This window comes from Bufo gargarizans, chromosome 10 (assembly GCF_014858855.1).
Source record: "Bufo gargarizans isolate SCDJY-AF-19 chromosome 10, ASM1485885v1, whole genome shotgun sequence".
NCBI classification, from domain to species: domain Eukaryota; kingdom Metazoa; phylum Chordata; class Amphibia; order Anura; family Bufonidae; genus Bufo; species Bufo gargarizans.
The window spans coordinates 38,995,678-39,018,161 of NC_058089.1; the positions used below are offsets into that span (position 1 = coordinate 38,995,678).

General features: G+C 48.6%; 2 protein-coding genes across 3 annotated transcripts in view; one reads left to right on the plus strand and one right to left on the minus strand.

The window, feature by feature from the left end:
- Positions 1–1,592, minus strand: part of LOC122920188 (pre-mRNA-processing factor 39-like) — an 84,530-nt gene extending 82,938 nt beyond the window's left edge. For both annotated transcript variants that reach the window (XM_044269461.1, XM_044269462.1), the window contains exon 1: positions 1,514–1,592. In XM_044269461.1, coding sequence (XP_044125396.1) covers positions 1,514–1,553 — 40 coding nt within the window. In that variant the 5' untranslated portion in view covers positions 1,554–1,592. The remainder of the gene's footprint in view (positions 1–1,513) is intronic.
- Positions 1,593–1,633: 41 nt separating this feature from the next.
- Positions 1,634–22,484, plus strand: part of LOC122920189 — a 35,183-nt gene continuing 14,332 nt past the window's right edge. The window contains exons 1-2 of the mRNA XM_044269463.1: positions 1,634–1,651; positions 3,754–3,911. The gene's annotated coding sequence lies outside the window, so the exon portion shown is untranslated. The remainder of the gene's footprint in view (positions 1,652–3,753; positions 3,912–22,484) is intronic.

Sequence of the window (22,484 nt, forward strand, 5' to 3'; positions counted from 1 at the left end):
TTTCTGCATTAGCTTCAGTACTGAAAATAGGTGCCAGAACTACACTACTACTGCTTAGTGGACAGATCTGGTTATTGTAGTGCAGCTGTCATTGAAGTGACGGGAGCAATGCTGCAGTACCAGTTCCATCCACTACACCAGAGCTACTGCAGAATAGCTGATCGGTGGGGGTGCAGGGTATCGGACCCCACCAATCATATAGTGATAGGCATGAGGATAACCCATCACTTGTAAAATCACGGATAACCCCTTTAAGGATGCACAGCAGAGTGGATGTCTTGAACATGGTGTGAAACGAACTTTATGTTTTCCAGTTTGATCAGCCGATAACAGAAGAGTGTGCAGGATCAATGTTGTGTGATATGGTCATATAATAAACAATTATTAAAGGGGTTTTCCAGGCTTTTAATATTGACAACCTATCCTCAGGATAGGTCATCAATATCAGATTGGTGGAGGTCCAACATGAAGAGAAGACGTGCGCCGTGTGCATGTGCCATCTCCTGTCTACATAGCGAGCAGGGAGAGAGACAGGAGCTGGCACGTTTCATCCCGTCATACAGCTGATCGGCGGGGGTGCCCGGTTTCAGACCCAGGCCCATCTGATATTGATGACCTATCCTGAGGGTAGGTCATCAATATTAAAAGCCTAAAAAAAAAAAAAACTTTCATTATTAATCTAGTATGCAATAACCATATCATGAAATAGAATTCACTGTTGAAAGGCTGAACACGAGGAACCCTCTGGTGACAGTCACCATAACCTGCTGTAGGAACATGTTCCCATTCACTGCACAACCACAATAATCAGAACACATCAGCTAAGGCAATGTACCTAACGGTATAACAAATCAAGCAGCTGCCTATGGAGGAATAAACACATGAGGTGTGGGACTGACCCCGCCGATCTGGGCACTGCAGGGGTGCAACCAAGATAAGTGGGACCCTGGGGAGGGGAATGGGGGTTAAAAATGGTCCTGAATGTTATTGTAGCAAAAAAATAGCTGCTACGGACACCTGAACTCAGGAAGGGGCCCAGGAGGAGGACAAAGGGCCCAGGGAGGACAGTGCTCCTAATCCTAGCACTGGTATTACTCCCCGATCTTCTCCGCGAGCCTGCGCTGCACTAAACCCTGGCTGCACACAGCTTCAGGACAGGGCGCAGTGGGGCGCATTTACTAAGGAATTTTTAGGCGTAAAACAGTCACAAATAACCATTTTTACGGTGCATTCAAAAATTTGACGCGGGGCCCAGTCAGTTCTAGTTACGCCACTGATTATATAGAGAGAGAAAGACTTCATTCAGAAATTCACGAATGCCAGAATATTTATAGGGTTGGAAAAACATCTTAAATAAAGGAAACATTTCCCTGACACGTCAGGACTCCGTCCAGCAGATGGCGTATAATAGATATCAGAAGGACTTCTTCCCTGGCTCCCCCGGTCTGACAGCAGCCGGCACTGGGGATGATTGCTCTGAGGCTCCATCATCACACATTTACACCCCAATCACCTGCAGAAAACCCGGCCTGAAACCTCCGCCGATCCGCCATCTTCCCAGCGTGACGTCACTTGCACAGCGCCACCACCAGGTCGCCGGCTGATGACGTCAGAGAAGATGAAGCGGGTATAGGCGGCGCAGTGTGCTGAGGTAACTGGCGGGATGACGGGGTGATACGTTCTCATGTATGTCACGGTTCACTCTACTGTCCATTCATGTCGTGATAGATTCGGGTTATAGGGATAGATTACAAGTGGAGGTTTATGGCAGTGACGGTATTATATACTACTAGCAGGAGACACTTTATAGTATATTGTGTGCTCTGTATTACTGGGCTGCAGTGAAAGGGAAAATCCAACTTTTCCCCAAACTAGTAAAAACTTGGGAAAAAATAATACCCCCCCCCCCCCCCTTCCTAGATAAGGCTGTGTTCACACCTGGTATAACCTGCGACCAACAGCAGAGCCCATAGAGAGAGTGTTAGGGCTCTTTCACACCTGCGTTCTTGTCTTCCGGCATAGAGTTCCGTAGTCGGGGCTCTATGCCGGAAGAATCCTGATCAGTTTTATCCTAATGCATTCTGAATGGAGTGAAATCCGTTCAGGATGCATCAGGATGTCTTCAGTTCAGGACCGGAACGTTTTTTGGCCGGAGAAAATACCGCAGCATGCGGCGCTTTTTGCTCCGGCCCAAAAAAAAAAACCTGAAGACTTGCCGCAAGGCCGGATCCGGAATTAATGCCCATTGAAAGGCATTGATCCGGATCCGGCCTTAAGCTAAACGTCGTTTCGGCGCATTGCCGGATCCGACATTTAGCTTTTTCTGAATGGTTACCATGGCTGCCGGGACCCTAAAGTCCTGGCAGCCATGGTAAAGTGTAGTGGGGAGCGGGGGAGCAGTATACTTACCGTCCGTGCGGCTCCCGGGGCGCTCCAGAATGACGTCTGGGCGCCCCAAGCGCATGGATCACGTGATCGCATGGCACGTCATCCATGCGCATGGGGCGCTCTGACGTCACTCTGGAGCGCCCCGGGAGCCGCACGGACTGTAAGTATACCGCTCCCCACTACTACTATGGCAACCAGGACTTTAATAGCGTCCTGGCTGCCATAGTAACACTGAAAGCATTTTGAAGACGGATCCGTCTTCAAATGCTTTCAGTACACTTGTGTTTTTCCGGATCCGTAATTTCCGGCAAGTGGAGTACACGCCGGATCCGGACAACGCAAGTGTGAAAGAGGCCTAAGAGAATAGGAAAAGTGCTGCAGTTACACACTCCGTCCACTGCGCTATGGACAGCACTGTGTAGTTCCGACACTGCACCGAGACAGCCCATCGGCAGGGTGTTGGGTCCCCGCTGATTATATATTGATGGCCTGTCTGGAGGCTAGACCATGAACACTAAAGGAAAGGGCATCCTCTTTCAATTCGTGTCACGTGTACAACCGCGACCCCATTGAAAACTGTATGCATTTTTCCATGGTCACCCTTTTATCTCTAAATACTTCTGTAGGGAAGCTCCTCACAAGTACATTAGTTACACATTTATGCATCTATGTTAGGGCCCTTGTTCACGACCGTATGCTCTCCATATGTCCCGGAGCGGCATTGATCCTGCGCACGAGAGAAGACACCGCATCATAGGTTACAATGATGCTGTGCACGTCGGGTCTCCTCTGGTGCTATTCTCCTGCACTGATAAGATCTTATGAGTGCAGGAGAATAGCCTCTCGGGCAGCCCGACGTCCGCAGCATCATTGTAATCTATGATGCTGTGCGCTCCCGTGCGCACGATCAATGCCGCTCCGGGACATAAGGCCTGCTCACGGAGTGTATGTCTCAGAGGGCATATGATCATGTACAAGGGCCCTTATGGGCATGTGTCCTTGGTCAGGCCATGGGTTCAATGACCCGAAATCACAGTTTATAGATATGTGGCTGGACTAGGACACACGTCCATAATACTCTTGTGTGGGATTGGTCTGAGCAATGTTGTATCCGTAGAGATGTCACATACAATTACATGGAGTTTCTCATAATGTGAGGCCTCACTCACACTTGTGTATTTTGTGCAGTCACTATTTGCAAGCCAAAACCAGGAGTGGAACAGATCTGGACCCATGCCTGGTTTTTACATGTAGTAGATACCCCGCATCTTAGATTTTGTAAGATTTAACACTATACATTAAATTAAAGTCTCCTTCGTATGCCACTATGTAGCCATACAGTGAGACAATGCGTCTCTGTTCCAGCACCGATGGTTCCTTCTCTGGTCCCCTGTGGACCAAAAGTGTGACATTCCATCCTTAGACACGTGCACTGTTGCAACCATTCACTGGCCTCAGTGGTCATGTGTACGCAGGCGGTACATCACTGCTGTGCAACGTTTGAACGGAGTGGCGGTGGCTAGGTGAGTGTCTTTAATTTTATATTTATTTAAACACTTTCTCGGCCATAATTAAATTTCACTGGTCTCATGCCATTTATCGCGGAGGTCAGTGATTGGCTGTAACATTCACATGCTGTATATCTCTGCATTACAACTGCAGCTTTGTACACAAACCCTGTGAGGAGGACCAGATCTGCAGTGGTGAAAACCTCTTAGGTCCAGGTGATTTTGCAAAAAAAAAAAGTAATCTTGATTATTGTTCATTAAGGATTTTAATTACATTTTTCACAATTTTTTTTCTTTTTCTTTTTTCTCTGGCAATAACTTTTTTATATATTTGTCAATGTGGTCATAGCTTGTTTTTTATCGAGACAAATAGTATTTTTTAGTGACACCTGTTTTGGGATATATATATCACATCGATTAACTTTTATAATTTTTTGGGAGCTGGTAATGAAATGAGAAAAAAGAACTATTCGCCGTTGTTTTTATTCACGATGTTCACCAAAATAGTACCCCTACCAGGGCCCCACAGGTAGGCAAACAAGTTTTCTTTGCTCTGCTTAACCTTTCACCAGAATAAAACTTCTAAACTAACTATACAGGCATGTAGAGCGGCGCCCAGGGACCGCCCTGCACTTACTGTTATACCTGGGCGCCGCTCCGTTCTCCCGTTATTGCCTCCGGTATCCTCATAGTTAGGCTCCATCCAGGGGAACCTGCCGGCGCCTCCTTCTCCCATGCTGCAGCGCTGGCCAATCGCAGCGCTCAGCTCATAGCCTGAGAGGCTTTTTTCTCTCTCAGGCTATGAGCTGAGCGCTGCGATTGTGCGATTGGCCAGCGCTGCAGCATGGGAGAAGGAGGCGCCGGCAGGTTCCCCTGGGTGGAGCCTAACTATGAAGATACTGGAGCCTATATCGGGAGAACGGAGCGGCGCCCAGGTATAACAGTAAGTGCAGGGGGGTCCCTGTGTGCCGCTCTACATGCCTGTATAGTTAGTTTAGAAGTTTTATTCTGGGGAAAGGTCCTCTTTAAAGGGGTTATCCCATCATAATGATCACTGTTAAATCTGTTAATGAGTTGACAGTGATCATTTTTGTAAATATACTTTATTAACAAATCCCCACCGATTAGGATAAAATTCATACCCACTTACCTGATTGTTGTGACTCGGTCTCCCCTGGTTACGACCACTGTTCTTCTCCAAAAGCCGGAAGGTCGCGCTTGCCCAGAAGACGACTCCTTTTCTCCCGGCCGGTCCGCTCGCTGTTCTGAACGCGCACGCTGCCGCGCATGCGCGACAGTGACTTCTTCCCAACCAGAATAGTACAGAGCTGCGAACGCGCACGCCGTTTCTGTAGGAATAAGTCACCATTGCGCATGCGCGGCGGCGTGCGCATTCAGTCCAGCGCGCGGCACGGCCGGGAGAAGACTTCAATCAAGATGAAGCCCGCCCCCAGCCAGAATCCAGGAAGTGAACGCGCGGTGGCAGCAGGTAAGTATAAAAACGCTAAGTGGGATAACCCCTTTAAGGAAACAGCTGGTTTCCTGGTGAGATACTCAGTATTGCTTTCATTTTGGAAAGGAGACTAGCTTGCAGCAATAGATAAGAAATCTTATTATGAAAAAGCACCAATTGAACAGTTTTAGGCTACCACCAGAAGAAAATCTTATATGAGTATCAATTGGAATTTTCCCCCCAAAAATTATTTTAACTAGAGATTTTCAGACTTCTTGAAATTTGTTCAATTTGGACCTGAATCAATTCTGGACTAATCAAATGTGCTTCAATTAGCCTAAAAATGGCATATAACACCTTCTAGTCTCCTAAGACATACACATAATACTGAACTGAAAGTGAGATGTGCAATCCAATTCTCCATCCAAAACAGCAAGATAACTAGAATATCTAGAATATCCTACACAGAATTACACTTCTCTCAATGAAACATGCAAACTAGCTCTTCTAGAAGGACAAAAGAACCAGAATGTCTCAAGAGAAAATTGCCTTGCTTAGCTGACTGGCCTTGAGGGTACTCTTTGCGGTGTTCTTTATCATAAGGGAGACCAAAAAATATTCATGATGAGTATTGTACACTGCTCTTGCTTTCTGGAAATAAAACATATTTTAATTCTGCTGGAATTAGGCAATATATCCCCTCTTTTCCTTTGGGTTTCTGTGAAAGATATTCAAATTAGTTTTTTTTTGTCTCCTGAATAATAAAAACACCCCAAAGAGTATGCCCCAAGGCCAGTCAGCTAAGCAAGGCAATTTTCTCTTAAGACATTCTGGTTCTCTTGTCCTTCTGGAATGAAATATAGCTTGCATGTCTCAATGACAGAAGTGTAATCCTGGGTAGGGTATTCTAGTTTTCTTCTCTCCTTTCAGTTGAATATTACATTGGGGGTCTTTCTCCAGTTTGTCTGAAATGCATCCTATATAATTTCGGTTTGTTAGAATTTTTGGGGAAACTTTGGATGAATTCCGAACTGGTAGAATGGAGTTGTTCATCCTTAAAGGGGTTGGCCACTATATAAGTACTTCACACTATATAGTGGGAGGTTGTGTAAAAAAGAGCATGCAGCGCATGTGCAGTTAGAATAAAGCCATGGACGAGCTTTCTCTAAAACTCCTCCATGTCGCATGCAGCCATGGACAAACTTGCTGTACGCAGAGCGGGGCTGATAAAAACATTACCATTCGGATTTTTTTAAATAAAGTATATTAGGAAACTCTTTTTTTACCCTGCCTCCCACTATATAGTGTAAAGTACTTATATAGTGGCCATTAATTCTAACAACGCTATCACTGGTAACAAAAACTGTATAGTAATGGGTAAGTATGTAGAATAAGTTCTCTGAGGAATTAAAAGGGTATTCCCATCACAATGATCACTGTTAAATCTGTTAATGATTTGACAGTGATCATTTTTCTAAATACATTTTATTACCCAATTCCCACCCTTTTTGAGAAAATAAGTCCCCTCTTACCTGATTGTTGTCTTTAGTCTCCCCTGGTTACGGCCAGCTCTCCTGTTGAATCCCGCTGGGCCACGCTTGCGCAGAAGCTTGAAGATTCTCTCCCGGCCGGGCCGCACAATGTCCTGCATGCGCCATGATGACTTCTTCCTGGCCAGTATAGTACAGAGCCCGCCATGAACACGCACGCCGGCTCTGTACTATACAGGCCTGGAATAAGTCACCATGGCGCATGCGCTGCGGCATGCGCGTTCAGGACATTGCCCGGCCGGGAGAAAAACTTCAGTCTTCTGCGCAAGCGCGCCCCGGCCGGGAGAAGATGTCAATCAAGCCCAGCCAAATCCAGGAAGTGAACGTCGCGCTGGACGAAGGTAAGTATGAAAACTGAAGATGGGAATACCCCTTTAATTACCTTTAAAACTTAGCATTTATTAATGATATCTTAAAACTTTATATAACTATATTCCCACAAAAAGGGTTGAAAGAAATAAACCTAAAATAAAATGGAAATCAACATATGTGACACATATATAGAATCAATAAGGTATCACCACTAGTGTGGTTACTCACGAGATCTCATGAACCTCTTATGGTGAAAAAGTTGCATTCGTCAGGTGCCAGATGAGGATCGCTTGGATGTTTTCGTCAGGAACTTGAATGGTTTTTGCAGAGGCTTGTAGTTTAAAGTCCTCCAGGTGCTCAGAAGTGGGTAATCAAAATGCAGGAGTGGCTGTACCCTTAACCCCTTAGGGACCCATGACGTACCGGTACGGCATGGATCCCGAGTCCTTAAGGACCCATGACGTAGCAGTATGTCATGTGTTGTTACGATCACTGCCGCCCGGCGGGCGGTGATCGGAACATGGTGCCTGCTCAAATCATTCAGCAGGCACCACGGCTAAATGTGTTGGGTCACGGGACTTCCCCCCGCATATTTAGCCGTGGTGCCTGCTCAATGATTTGGAATGCATTGTAAAGGATTAGACCCCCAAAAGTTCAAGTCCCAAAGTGGGGCAAAAAAAAAAGTTGAAAATATAAAGTTATCCCCCCAAAAATCAAAAGTTTCAAGTAAAAATAAACAAAAACTTCATTTTCCCCAAATAAAGTTAAAAAAAATTGGTAAAAAATTGAAAAAAAAAAATGTATACATATTAGGTATTGCCGCGTCCGTATCAACCGGCTCTATAAACATATCACATGACCTAACTCCTCAGATGAACACCGTAAAAAATAAAAACTGTGCTAAATAAACCATTTTTTTTGTCACCTTACATCACAAAAAGTACAACAGCAAGCAATCAAAAAGCGTTTGCCCACCAAAATAGTACCAATCTAACCGTCACCTCATCCCGCAGAAAATGAGCCCCTACCTAAGATAATCGCCCAAAAACTGAAAAAACTATGGCTCTCAGAATATGGAGACACTAAAACATGATTTTTTTTGCTTCAAAAATGAAATAATTGTGTAAAACTTACATAAATAAAATAAAAAAAGTATACATATTAGTAGGGCTGCAGCTAACGATTATTTGAATAATCGATTAGTTGCCGATTAATTTCTACGATTAATCGGGAAAAACGACAAAATTACTAAACAAAGAGGTTTATATGATCTTACTTGAAAAATTATGTTCAAAGGCCATATTAAAACAAATTGTGGACGACACTATTATGGTGGATCTGTGGACGACGCTGTTATGGGGAGGATCTGTGGATGGCGCTGTTATGGGGAGGATCTGTGGATGGCGCTGTTATGGGGAGGATCTGTGGATGGCGCTGTTATGGAGGGTGGGATCTGTGGACGACGCTGTTATGGGGAGGATCTGTGGATGGCGCTGTTATGGGGAGGATCTGTGGATGGCGCTGTTATGGAGGGTGGGATCTGTGGATGGCGCTGTTATGGGGAGGATCTGTGGATGGCGCTGTTATGGAGGGTGGGTTCTGTGGGTGGCGCTGTTATGGAGAGGGGGATCTGTGGGTGGCGCTGTTATGGAGAGGGGGATCTGTGGGTGGCGCTGTTATGGAGGGTGGGATCTGTGGATGGCGCTGTTATGGAGAGGGGGATCTGTGGGTGGCGCTGTTATGGAGAGGGGGATCTGTGGGTGGCGCAGTTATGGAGAGATGGATCTGTGGGTGGTGCCGTTATGGAGAGGGGGATCTGTGGGTGGCGCAGTTATGGAGAGGGGGATCTGTGGGTGGCGCAGTTATGGAGAGGGGGATCTGTGGGTGGCGCAGTTATGGAGAGGGGGATCTGTGGGTGGCGCTGTTATGGAGAGGGGGATCTGTGGGTGGCGCTGTTATGGAGAGGGGGATCTGTGGGTGGCGCTGTTATGGAGAGGGGGGGGGTCTGTGTATGGCACTGCTATGGGGAGGGGGATCTGTGCACTGTTATGGAGAGGGGGATATGTGCACTGTTATGGGCACAGATCCCTTTCCCCATAACAGTGCACAGATCCCCCTCCCCATAGCAGTGCCATAGACAGATCCTCCCCCCTCCCCATAACAGCCCCGGCCCCGCTGCTTAGTCGGACTAATCACTGCATCTTTATTTTACCTTTTACAATGACGCTCCGGTAACAACTAACAGGCAGAGCGGACGCGGCGTAACGTCACTCACTCACGTGACGCACCTGCTCCGCCCACTTTATGAATGAAGGAGGCGGAGCAGGCGTGTCACATGAGTAAGTGACGTTACGCCGCGTCCGCTCTGCCTGTTAGTTGTTACCGGAGCGTCATTGTAAAAGGTAAAATAAAGATGCAGTGAACACCTGCCCGCATAGCAACGAATCGGCGATTATTCGATGAGTGGATTCGTCGGCAACGAATCCAGTTATCGATTATAATCGATTAATCGTTGCAGCCCTACATATTAGTTATCGCCGCGTCCGTATCGACCGGCTCCATAGAAATATCACATGACCTAACCCCTCAGATGAACACTGTAAAAAATGTAAATAAAAAACTGCTACATAAACCATTTTTTGTCACCTTACATCACAAAAAGTGTAATAGCAAGCGATCAAAAATTCACACGCACCCCAAAATAGTGCCAATAAAACAGTCATCTCATCCCGCAAAAATCATACCCTACCCAAGGTAATTGCCCAAAAACAGAAAAAATTATGGCTCTCAGACTATGGAAACACTAAAACATTATTTTTTTTGCTTCAAAAAATAAATCATTGTGTAAAAATTACATAAATAAAAAAAAGATATATTAGGTATCGCCGCATCCGTGACAACCTGGTCTATAAAAATATCACATGATCTAACCTGTCAGATGAATGTTGTAAATAACAAAAAATAAAAACTGTGCCAAAACGGCTATTTCTTGTTATCTTGCCTCACAAAAAGTGTAATATAGAGCAACCAAAAATCATATGTAAACTAGTACCAACAATACTGCCACTCTATCCCGTAGTTTCTAAAATGGGGCAATTTTTTGGGAGTTTCTACTCTAGGGGTGCATCAGGGGGGCTTCAAATGGGACATACTGTCAAAAAAACCAGTCCAGCAAAATCTGCCTTCCAAAAACGGTATGGCATTCCTTTCCTTCTGCCCCCTGCCGTGTGCCGGTACAGCTGTTTACGACCACATATGGGGTGTTTCTGTAAACTACAGAATCAGGGCCTTAAAAATTGAGTTTGGTTTGGCTGTTAACCCTTGCTTTGTAACTGGAAAAAAATTATAAAAATGGAAAATCTGCCAAAAAAGTGACATTTCTCGCCCAGTTTCCTTGGGGGACACAGAAGACCTTGGGTATAGCTCATCTCCATAGGAGGCGTGACACTAAGTGAAGACTGTTAAGCCCCTCCTCCACAGCTATACCCTCAGCCTGGAGAGAGAGACTGCCAGTTTTTTCTTAGTGTCCAAGGAGGCAAGACACTCCCTGCTCTGCAGGGCTGTTTTCTCCTTGTTTAAAATTTTGATTTTTACTTTTTTATTTCTTTTTGTTCCAGATCATCAGGGACAACAGAGACGCACTAGACCTCTCTGTTCTCCCGGGGTTGAGCTGCGCCAGTGCCGGGCACCCGCACTGCTGCCTCCCCCACAGAAGGCAAGGTGGACCAGGGCAGCCCAGCTCCCCTGCATCCCGCCAGCGCAAGGGTCGCCCGCACGCCAAGTCCCTCTCCAGCGTCCTGCCACTACGGTGCCAGTAGCTGAAGGGGCGACCCTGCTGGAACGGACCGAGGGTGAAGACGGCTGTGGTAAGAGAGAGGCTTCTCCAGCCCTACGTCCCCCTCCCTGGCCTCCTGCGTGCTGGACTCCCATGCTGGTCCCGGCTGGACCTACGCTGGCCCCTGGGTGCCGTAGGTGAACAGCCATGTTTCTGGCTCCGGGGCTGTCGCTCATATCTAGCTGTTGCCCAATAATTATATAGCCCCACACCACCACCATACTGGTGACCGCGGGGCGACAATACAATGCCCCTCCATAGGGGATTGCACAGGGGTGAGCATGGCATTGCTGTGGAGGAATATAGGGCCAGAGACCTGCTCCTAGCTGCCCCTAACACAGGGGTTATGCCGACCCTCCCCCTTACCGGTCGCAGTTCAGTACAGGGGGCCCGCGCTAGCTGCCCCTGTCTCTCCTCTACGGGTGCCTGTCCATTAGGGCAGGGGGTGCAGTGCTGGACTTCAGGGTCTCCCTCCTTACCGGTGTGCTAGGGCCAAAGGGCCGCTCCAGACGCTGCCGGACGCAGGACCTCGCGGCCTGCATGTGGAACGCGATGCTCCAACAGGCCCCAGCCGACTGCTGATGCTTCCGGTCGGCCGGGTACCGCAAACTTTGACCCAGGCTTTGGCCTGCTAATCCGGTCCTCTGTCTCTGCCGGCCCGCGGGGTGGGCACCCGCGGCCGTTGGTACATGCGTCAGCCAGGTCCCGGCTCACCGTCGTTGCCTCCTGGCCGGCCGGGCGCCGCAAAAATCTAGGCCCCGGCTTCGTGACCTACTAGGCCGCAAAATTCCGGCCTCGGTTGGAGGGGGCGGGAACGTCTCGCGGCGCGAATTCTTCCCTCCCGCACGTCCCCCGCCCCCCAGGGGATCGCAGCGCCGCCCCCCAGGCCGGATCTTTGTTAACCTGTTGGGTACCGGCCATCTCCAAGGGCCGGCTCCCATCTAGAGGACCCCCTCTATGTTCTGGTGGGCTTCCTAATAAGCCTGTACGAGGCTGTGCCCCTGTATGGTGGCCCCTTTCTTGCCTCAAGAGTGGCTGTGTTTTAAAAAAAAAAAAAAAAGAAGAAAGGGCTTCCATGGCGGAGTTAATAAATAACGGAATGGCTGCGCAGGACGCTGCAGCATGGTACAGTAGTGCTGGCTGCATGCTATGCCCCCCTTCCGTAGGCGGCATGTCGCGCTCCCCGATTGCGGTGCTGGCCAGCTGCAAGTCTCCTTTTTTAGGCGGACCCTTGCCATCTCCCGGGATACGGCGCTAGCCAAGTGTAGGCGCCCCTCTTCCGCCCGTTCTATGGCAGGACGTCACCTCTCCAGTTATGGTGCTGGCCATGGGCATGAACCCCTTCCTAAGTGGAATTCTGCGCTCTCTGGCCGCAGGCTGGCCATGTGCATAACCCCCTTCTATAGGTGGAATACTACATTCACCGGATCGGTGCTGACCATGGCACGACACCCCCCTTCCTTAGGGGAACGCTGCACTCACTGGATTTAATGCTGGACAGGTGCATGACCCCCTTCTGGGGCGGAATAATTGCACTCTCACCGGATTCAGTGCTGGCCATGTGCACGACCCCCCTCCTTAGGGGAATGCGGCACTCTCACTGGATTCCCTGCCGGCCATGTGTGTAACCCCCTTCTTAGGCGATACGCTGCACTCTCACTGGGTTCGCTGTCGGCCATGTGTATGAAACCCTTCTATAGGAGGAATTCCGAACTCTCGCCAGATGCGGTGCTGGCCATGTGCACGTCCCCCTTCCATAAGCGGAACACTGCACTCTTACGGGATTTACTGCCGGCCATGTGCATGTCTCCCTTTCATAAGCGGAATGCTGCACTCTCATTGGTTTTGCTGTTGGCCTTGAGCATGCCTCCTTCTCTCAGGAGGCATACATACACTCTTACTGGCTGGGGTTGTTCTCTCGCGGTAGGTTGCTGGCCACGTGCCTGACCCTCTTCCATGGTTGGGTGCTTGCACTCTCACCGGATCCGCTGCCGGCTATATGCATGGCCCCCTTCCGTGAGCGGTGTTCCGCACTCTCGCTGGATTGCTGCCGGCGTGGCCATGCCTCCTCTCCTCAGGCGACATTCATGCACTTTCACTGACTGGGTGTTATTGTGCCAGCACGTTGCCGGCCAGGTGCATGACCCCCATCCATGGCGGGATGCTCGCGCTCTCCTGGGATGCGATGCTGGCCATGTGCACCCCCCCCCCTTTTGGGAGGATCACTGCACTTTCACCAAATACGTTGCGGGCCGTGAGCATGGCTCTAACAGGGGTGCGCTGCTTGCACTCCCTTTGGAAATGGTGCTGGCCTTGTGCATGACCACTTCTCATTCCATGGGCGGAAATTTGTACGCTCACGAGATTCACGGCTGTCCTTGTGTATGCTGTACTGGACGTTCCCCTTTCATGGGCGGAGTAGTTGCACTCTCACGAAATTCGGTGTTGGGTAGATTATTGCACAATCATTTAATGCCAGGATAATCCGGTGCATGCCCCCCTTTTCAGGGCCTTTGCACTCTTGCCATCTGCAGAGTTGCCAGGTACCTTCCCCCCCTTTTTCCGGGCGGACTACTTGCGTTCCTTCGCATGCCGGTACTGGTCTTGTGCATAACTCCTTTTCAGGTTGCACTTTACACTTCCGTGGATACTGTGGGACGCTGTGGCTGTGCGCTCTGTGCGTTGTTTGGGCCGTGTATGCCTTCTCCTCCCGTGGGTGGGTTGGCCTTCTCGCTGCCTGCAGGGTTGCTAGTACGTATGCCTCCCTTCTTCCTGCGACATACTTTTTTCTCTCTGGGGTGAGGTTGCTTGTCGCAAGCTTTGCACTCTTCTCTGAGGAGATCATTCTGTCCACTTATGAGCCTAAGGTGTTGTTGTCCAACACGCAACAATGAATGCTCAATGTATTCACAGCTGTATATATTGTATATACGTAGATGAGCTCTGCTGGCTCGCTACTGAGCTGAGTGGTACCCATTCTCTGGTGTGGTCCCGTTGTTGTCGGCACCCACCATGTTCGTTGGCCTTTCCACCTGGGGAGTGTTCGAGGTGCCTTGATGCGTACCCATTCGTCATCTCGTGACATTGTTTCCCCACGCAACCGGTCGGGGTCGAGAGTGTTGTCTGCAGTGCCGCTCGACCTCTACGTTGGCTCTGGCGGGACTACGGTTCCCTCGCCTACTACCATTTCCTCCTCTCGGATGCAGTGTGGTATGGGTCCTTCCTATTGGCGCCCTTTGCGCTCCAGTCTGTTGCTACCAGGTTCAGACTGCTCCTCTCGAGTAGGTCGCCCAACTCTTCTTGGGTGCTTGATTATCCAGGTCCTGGGGACCTCCACTTTTGGTTTCTTCAGGGTATTCGCCTGCTGCGAGGCGGTGTGCAGGTCGTCTCACAGAGTAGAGGGGATTCGGCTCTGCTTTTCCTCGCCGGCTCGTTTTTTTTTTTTTGGCTTCTGCTCTGGGTTTGTCGCTCCAATGTGGCTTCGACCCCGGCCAGGCCTCAGAGGCTGTTCCATCGTTGCCCCCCCCCCCTATGGGGTGAGCATGGTTGTTCAATTGGATGGTTCCGGTGTTACTTGCGGTCTCGTACCATCTCCCTCGTTTTCGCTGGCAGTGCTAGCTGTTTGCCGGGCCTACCGCGTTTTGTCCTCCCACTGGGTGCAGATTGCCTTTCCGTTCTGGGCATATGGTCCTGCGGGACTTACTTTCTCGGTAACTTGGGAGGACTACCCTTCGGTCAAGATTGTCCTTGGATCTCCCACACGGGGCTGTAGAACTCCTTTCTTTGGTGGCTACATCGACTTGGACTTGGCCTGTCTTGTCTGGGCATCTGTCGGATGCTGGGCAGACCCTTCTGGTTTCTTCCGTCTGTCCTTCTGCTCCCCCACTCCGGTTGGATACGGGACTATGTTGTTCGGGGGCCGACAGGACCGTGTTTTCCGATCCTTCGGCCGTGTTACTGGTCTGCGCCTGATCACATTGGGTTTTCTCCCGCTTGCTGGGTGATTCCTGCGAGCACGCTAGTGTTCGCTCCCGACTGCTTCGTCCAGGTTTGGTTGTCGGACTTAGGGTTCTTACCTGGGGTTTTGTGGGAAGCGGGGCATTCCCCCACTCTGCCTTTCTCTCCCTTGGTTCTGTCTTTCTCTAGTCCGGCCTGACCCTGGGACTGGGACTCTGTTACTTGAAGTGTCAAGTGTCTGCGCTGTCCTTCCCCTTCCAGCGTTTCCTGGCCCTCCTGGGCCTTGTCATGACCTTCTTCCACAGAGTGGCTCTTTGGTCCCTCTTTATCGTTTCCTGGTTCCGCCCTGGGAACTACATACTGAACTCTCGGCGCTCCAATCTTTCCCTTGGAGCCGTTGCAGAAGTTCTCCCTACTCCTTCTGTCCTGTACAGTTGTGTTTCTGTTGCCATCATGTCTGACGGGTGCCTGATTGGCGGCCCTTCGTGTTCTGTGCCTTCTGTCCTTTTCCAGGACAGGGCTGTTCTCCGTCCTGTCCCTTCCTTCCTTCTGAAGGTGGTATCTGCCTTCTTATCAACGAGGCTTTCGTCCTTTTCCTCCCATCCCCGGGAACGGACGCTTTACCGTTTGGAGGTTGTTGGGCCTTGCAGTTGTTTACTTGGAGATCTCCGACTCTGGTCGGCGTTCGGACTCTTGTGTTTCCAGGAGGTCAGTGCAAAGGTTGATGGCCTCCAGGGTGGCTTCCTCCGCTTTCTCAGAGTGGCTTTTGCTGTGGTTATCGCACCAATGGCAGGGTTCTGCTTTCGGTGTCACCGTTCATTTCACCAGAGCGGTCGGTGCCTCCTGGGGCGGAGGCGTTAGGTTTCGGCCATTCATTTGTGCAAGGCGGTCACTTCTTCCTTGCACGCCTTACCGAGTTCTACAGGGTGCATACTCGGGCTTCGGCGTATGCTGCCTTGGGCCGCCTGGTCTGCAGGCGGTGGTTTCTTGATGCCTTCGGGTGCTTCGCCTTGGTGCTGTGGTCCCTCCCCTCTTGGACTGCTATTGAACGTCCCAAGGTCTTCTGTGTCCCCCAAGGAAACTGGGCGAGAAAACGATATTTTTGTATAACTTACCAGTAAAATCTCTTTCTCGCTCTTTCCTTGGGGGACACAGCACCCACCCATTCTTGTTTTTTCTTTACACGGTTTCCGAGTTTGTTTTACCCGTTGGGTAGTTGGCTTGTTGGTTCCACTTTTGGACTTTGCCTTTTCTCACTACTTGGACACGCAACTGGCAGTCTCTCTCTCCAGGCTGAGGGTATAGCTGTGGAGGAGGGGCTTAACAGTCTTCACTTAGTGTCACGCCTCCTATGGAGATGAGCTATACCCAAGGTCTTCTGTGTCCCCCAAGGAAAGAGCGAGAAAGAGATTTTACTGGTAAGTTATACAAAAATCTCGTTTTTGAAATTGTATCTCTATTTTCCATTAATTCTTGTGGAACACCTAAAGCAGGGGTGGCCAACCTTACAGACACAAAGAGCCCAAAAAACAGCTTTAGTGAGACTTCTGGCAATATTTGTTTTTCACAATGTGTTTCAAGATTTCTCAGATGACACCCTCATGCTCAGATGACGCCCCATGCTCAGATGACGCCCCATGCTCAGATGACTGCCTTATTATCAGATGACACCCCATGCTCAGATGACGCCCATGCTCAGATGACCGCCTTATTATCAGATGACGCCCCATGCTCAGATGACTGCCTTATTATCAGATGACGCCCCATGCTCAGATGACCGCCTTATTATCAGATGACCGCCCCATGCTCAGATGACGCCCCATGCTCAGATGACGCCCCATGCTCAGATGACGCCCCATGCTCAGATGACGCCCCATGCTCAGATGACGCCCCATGCTCAGATGACGCCCCATGCTCAGATGACTGCCTTATTATCAGATGACTGCCTTATTATCAGATGACACCCCATGCTCAGATGACGCCCATGCTCAGATGACCGCCTTATTATCAGATGACGCCCCATGCTCAGATGACTGCCTTATTATCAGATGACGCCCCATGCTCAGATGACGCCCCATGCTCAGATGACCGCCCCATGCTCAGATGACCGCCTTATTATCAGATGACCGCCCCATGCTCAGATGACGCCCCATGCTCAGATGACGCCCCATGCTCAGATGACGCCCCATGCTCAGATGACGCCCCATGCTCAGATGACCGCCTTATTATCAGATGACGCCCCATGCTCAGATGACGCCCCATGCTCAGATGACGCCCCATGCTCAGATGACTGCCTTATTATCAGATGACTGCCTTATTATCAGATGACACCCCATGCTTAGATGACGCCCCATGCTCAGATGACCGCCTTATTATCAGATGACGCCCCATGCTCAGATGACGCCCCATGCTCAGATGACTGCCTTATTATCAGATGACTGCCTTATTATCAGATGACTGCCTTATTATCAGATGACTGCCTTATTATCAGATGACTGCCTTATTATCAGATGACTGCCTTATTATCAGATGACGCCCCATGCTCAGATGACTGCCTTATTATCAGATGACACCCCATGCTCAGATGACGCCCCATGCTCAGATGACCGCCTTATTATCAGATGACGCCCCATGCTCAGATGACTGCCTTATTATCAGATGACGCCCCATGCTCAGATGACGCCCCATGCTCAGATGACCGCCTTATTATCAGATGACCGCCCCATGCTCAGATGACCGCCTTATTATGAGATGACCGCCCCATGCTCAGATGACGCCCCATGCTCAGATGACGCCCCATGCTCAGATGACGCCCCATGCTCAGATGACCGCCCCATGCTCAGATGACGCCCCATGCTCAGATGACGCCCCATGCTCAGATGACGCCCCATGCTCAGATGACGCCCCATGCTCAGATGACGCCCCATGCTCAGATGACGCCCCATGCTCAGATGACGCCCCATGCTCAGATGACGCCCCATGCTCAGATGACGCCCCATGCTCAGATGACTGCCTTATTATCAGATGACTGCCTTATTATCAGATGACACCCCATGCTCAGATGACGCCCCATGCTCAGATGACCGCCTTATTATCAGATGATGCCCCATGCTCAGATGACGCCCCATGCTCAGATGACGCCCCATGCTCAGATGACGCCCCATGCTCAGATGACGCCCCATGCTCAGATGACTGCCTTATTATCAGATGACGCCCCATGCTCAGATGACTGCCTTATTATCAGATGACGCCCCATGCTCAGATGACGCCCCATGCTCAGATGACTGCCTTATTATCAGATGACACCCCATGCTCAGATGACGCCCCATGCTCAGATGACTGCCTTATTATCAGATGACTGCCTTATTATCAGATGACACCCCATGCTCAGATGACGCCCCATGCTCAGATGACCGCCTTATTATCAGATGACGCCCCATGCTCAGATGACGCCCCATGCTCAGATGACTGCTTTATTATCAGATGACTGCCTTATTATCAGATGACGCCCCATGCTCAGATGACTGCCTTATTATCAGATGACTGCCTTATTATCAGATGACTGCCTTATTATCAGATGACTGCCTTATTATCAGATGACGCCCCATGCTCAGATGACGCCCCATGCTCAGATGACTGCCTTATTATCAGATGACACCCCATGCTCAGATGACGCCCCATGCTCAGATGACGCCCCATGCTCAGATGACGCCTTATTATCAGATGACACCCCATGCTCAGATGACGCCCCATGCTCAGATGACCGCCTTATTATCAGATGACGCCCCATGCTCAGATGACGCCCCATGCTCAGATGACGCCCCATGCTCAGATGACGCCCCATGCTCAGATGACTGCCTTATTATCAGATGATGCCCCATGCTCAGATGACGCCCCGTGCTCAGATGACGCCCCGTGCTCAGATGACGCCCCGTGCTCAGATGACGCCCCGTGCTCAGATGACGCCCCGTGCTCAGATGACGCCCCGTGCTCAGATGACGCCCCATGCTCAGATGACGCCCCATGCTCAGATGCTCAGGGGTGATTTGACATAGGGGAGATGTGAGCATGGGGTGTCTGATATTTAGTGTCTTATGTGAGCACTGGAGAGGCTTATTTTGTGGGTCTGATGAGGATTTGGGGGTCCTATCTGAGCTCATACTACCCCCATGTCAGATAAGACCCCCAGATCAGTACTTTAATAAAATAAAACTGTGGAGGCTTATCCTACCTCTGCTGCCGCTGCTCTGAAGACTGTGGCGACCTCTCCATAGTGACCTGACATGCAGGTCAGAGCGCGGGCCTGCATGGTATTAAGGGGGGGGGGGGGGAGGGCACTGCGCCACCAATGAAAACCTTTAATACAGATACAGGGGGCGGGTGCCGGCAGAATCTCATAGCCGACACCTGGCCTCTATGCTGCGTTCCCCAGTGGAAACAGCCCCTCCCCTCCTCTTCCCCTGTTAATTCTCATTGGTGGCAGCAGCACAGGGAGGAGGAGGGGACTGCTTTCTTCTTCCTTCTCCCGTGCTGCTAATATTTTTAAAACCTGCGATATCCCTGGCCCGCTCCCCTGCGAGCCGCATATGTAGATGAGACCGCGCTCCTCTGAGAGCCGCAAGTGAAGGTCCGCGAGCCGCGGGTTGGCCACCCCTGACCTAAAGGGTTAACAACGTTTGTAAAATCAGTTTTGAATACCTTGAGGGGTGTAGTTTCTTAGATGGGGTCACTTTTATGGAGTTTCTACTCTAGGGGGGCTTCAAATGGGTCATGTGTCAGAAAAACCAGTCCAGCAAAATCTGCCTTCCAAAAACCGTATGGCATTCCTTTCCTTCTGCGCCCTGCCGCGTGCCCGTACAGTAGTTTACGACCACATATGGGGTGTTTCTGTAAACTACAGAATCACCGCCATAAATATTGAGTTTGGTTTGACAGTTAACCCTTGCTTTGTAACTGGAAAAAAATTATTAAAATGGAAAATCTGCCAAAAAAGTGAAATTTTTAAATTGTATCTCTATTTTCCATTAATTCTTGTGGAACACCTAAAGGGTTAACAAAGTTTGTAAAATCAGTTTTGAATACCTTGAGGGGGTAGTTTATAGAATGGGGTCATCTTTGGGTGGTTTCTATTATGTAAGCCTCGCAAAGTGACTTCAGACCTGAACTGGTCCCTAAAAATTGGGTTTTTGAAAATTTCTGAAAAATTTCAAGATTTGCTTCTAAACTTCTAAGCCTTGTAACATCCCCAAAAAATAAAATATCATTCCCAAAATTATCCAAACAGGAAGTAGACATATGGGGAATTTAAAGTAATAACTATTTTTTGTAGGTATTACTATGTATTATAGAAATAGAGAATTTGAAACTTGGAAATTTGCAATTTTTAAAAAAAATTCTGGTAAATTGGGTATTGTTTTATGAATAAAAATGATTTTTTTTTAAACTTAATTTTATCATTGTCATAGAGTACAATATGCAATGCAACGAAAAAACAATTTCAGAATGGCCTGGATAAGTCAAAGCGTTTTAAAGTTATCAGCACACATTGGTCAGATTTGCCAAAAATTGCCAAGTCCGTAAGGTGAAATAGGACCGAGTCCTTAAGGGGTTAAATAAACAATCCCTACCTGTCCAATAGTTCCCAGTCCTGGATGAGGCCAGTTTTACAATCAAGTGTCCCAAATAGTATGGCAGCGCTCTAGACTAAAAAAAATATATCAAGGAGCCATTGGCTCCTAACCTGAAAAATTTAGGAGCCAAATAAAATTTTTAGTTACCTAATTTAAAATACATATAATTACGGTATAATAAAAAAAAGACATGTCTTACCTAGTGTTATCACAATACCAAAATTTTTATTAGATTTCGATACCATAAAAAAGTATTGTGATACTCGATACCACGTAAAAAAAAAATGACATCTGGACCATAATAGAACAGTCCGATCCTAATTTTTGTCGGGACAAGGTGACAAAAAAATGGCAAATTGCACGTTTTTTTTCTGTTACGGCGTTTACCGCTTAGGAGATATTTTTAAATATTTTAATAGTTCACACTTTTTCGGGCGTGGTGATATGTAATATGTTTATTTTTTTATTGTTTATATATTTTATATGTAAAATTGGGAGAGGGGGCGATTTAAACTTTTAGTATTTTGGTGTTTGTTTTTTTACTTTTTATTTACTAACTGTTAGCCACCTTAGGGGCTAGAACCTAGGATCTTTTCATCCCTTGTCCTATTTACCCTAATAGAGCTCTATTAGGGTGAATAGGACTTCACACTGTCCCTGCTGCCCTGTGCAAAATACACACAGCAGCAGGGAGATTACCATGGCAGCCAGGGATTCAGTAGCATCCTGGCTGCAGAATCTAATGATTATAATACTGAGGGGGATTGGGGGCGCACTGCACCACCAATGATTATACTTTATAATACTTGGGTTGGCGGGGACTCACTGCGCCCCCCAATGATTATACTTCATAATGGGGGGGGGGGGGGGGCGCACTGTGCCACCAATGAATATAGTTTATGCCTGAATACAACCCAGGCTGCTGGTGCCAGCCATATCCCATACCTGGCCTCTATGACTGTGCACTGCGATCCGCCGCAATTAACCCCTCAGGTGCCGCCCTCTTCTGTAGGTGATAGCTGGGTGATCTGGTATTATGTTCTTAAGGTCTGGGTCCAATTTAAGGAGATCCCTGTATTTTTTTTATATCTCCCGTACTCTCCTACTTTGATTATCATATGTCCCTATAATGCGCATAATCCGTTTTTCATCATTTGTCATATCTTTATCTTTGTATTTCGGCACAAGTAGCTCTGTCCTTTTCTTATTGCACGCATGTTTATAGGCCCTATTAAGTATGGATTGTGGATATCCTCTTCTAATAAATCGAGATTGCTAATCTTTGGCCTGGCGGTGGTAGTCCTCCCTATTGGAACGATTTCTCCGTATACGCAAATACTGACCTTTAGGTATACCCTGCCGCAAGTTTAAGGGGTGATGACTTTCCCATTTCAAAAGATTATTGGTTGCTGTGGGTTTCCTAAAGGTCTGTGTACGTATAACTTCATTTTGCTAAGTAATGTCAAGATCTAAAAATGCTAGATGACTATCATCAAGTTCGTATGTGAAGTGCATCCCTATTTCATTGACATTTAAGGTATTTATGAACTCCACAAAAGCTTCTCTGGGGCCGCTCCACAATATGAATATGTCATCAATGAAGCGACCCCAGAACATGATATATGACGTCCATTGATTCTGATCCCTGAATTCCTCAGTGTCCTCCCACCAGCCCAGGAACAAATTTGCATAGGTAAGCACACAGGCAGTACCCATTGCGGTGCCCCTGAGCTGGTGGAAGAACTTGGAGCCAAACAAAAATGAGTTGTCTCTCAATACGAACTCCAATAAATGAGACACAAACTGATTATGTAAAGTACAATGAATACCTCGTGTTTTGAGAAAATATTG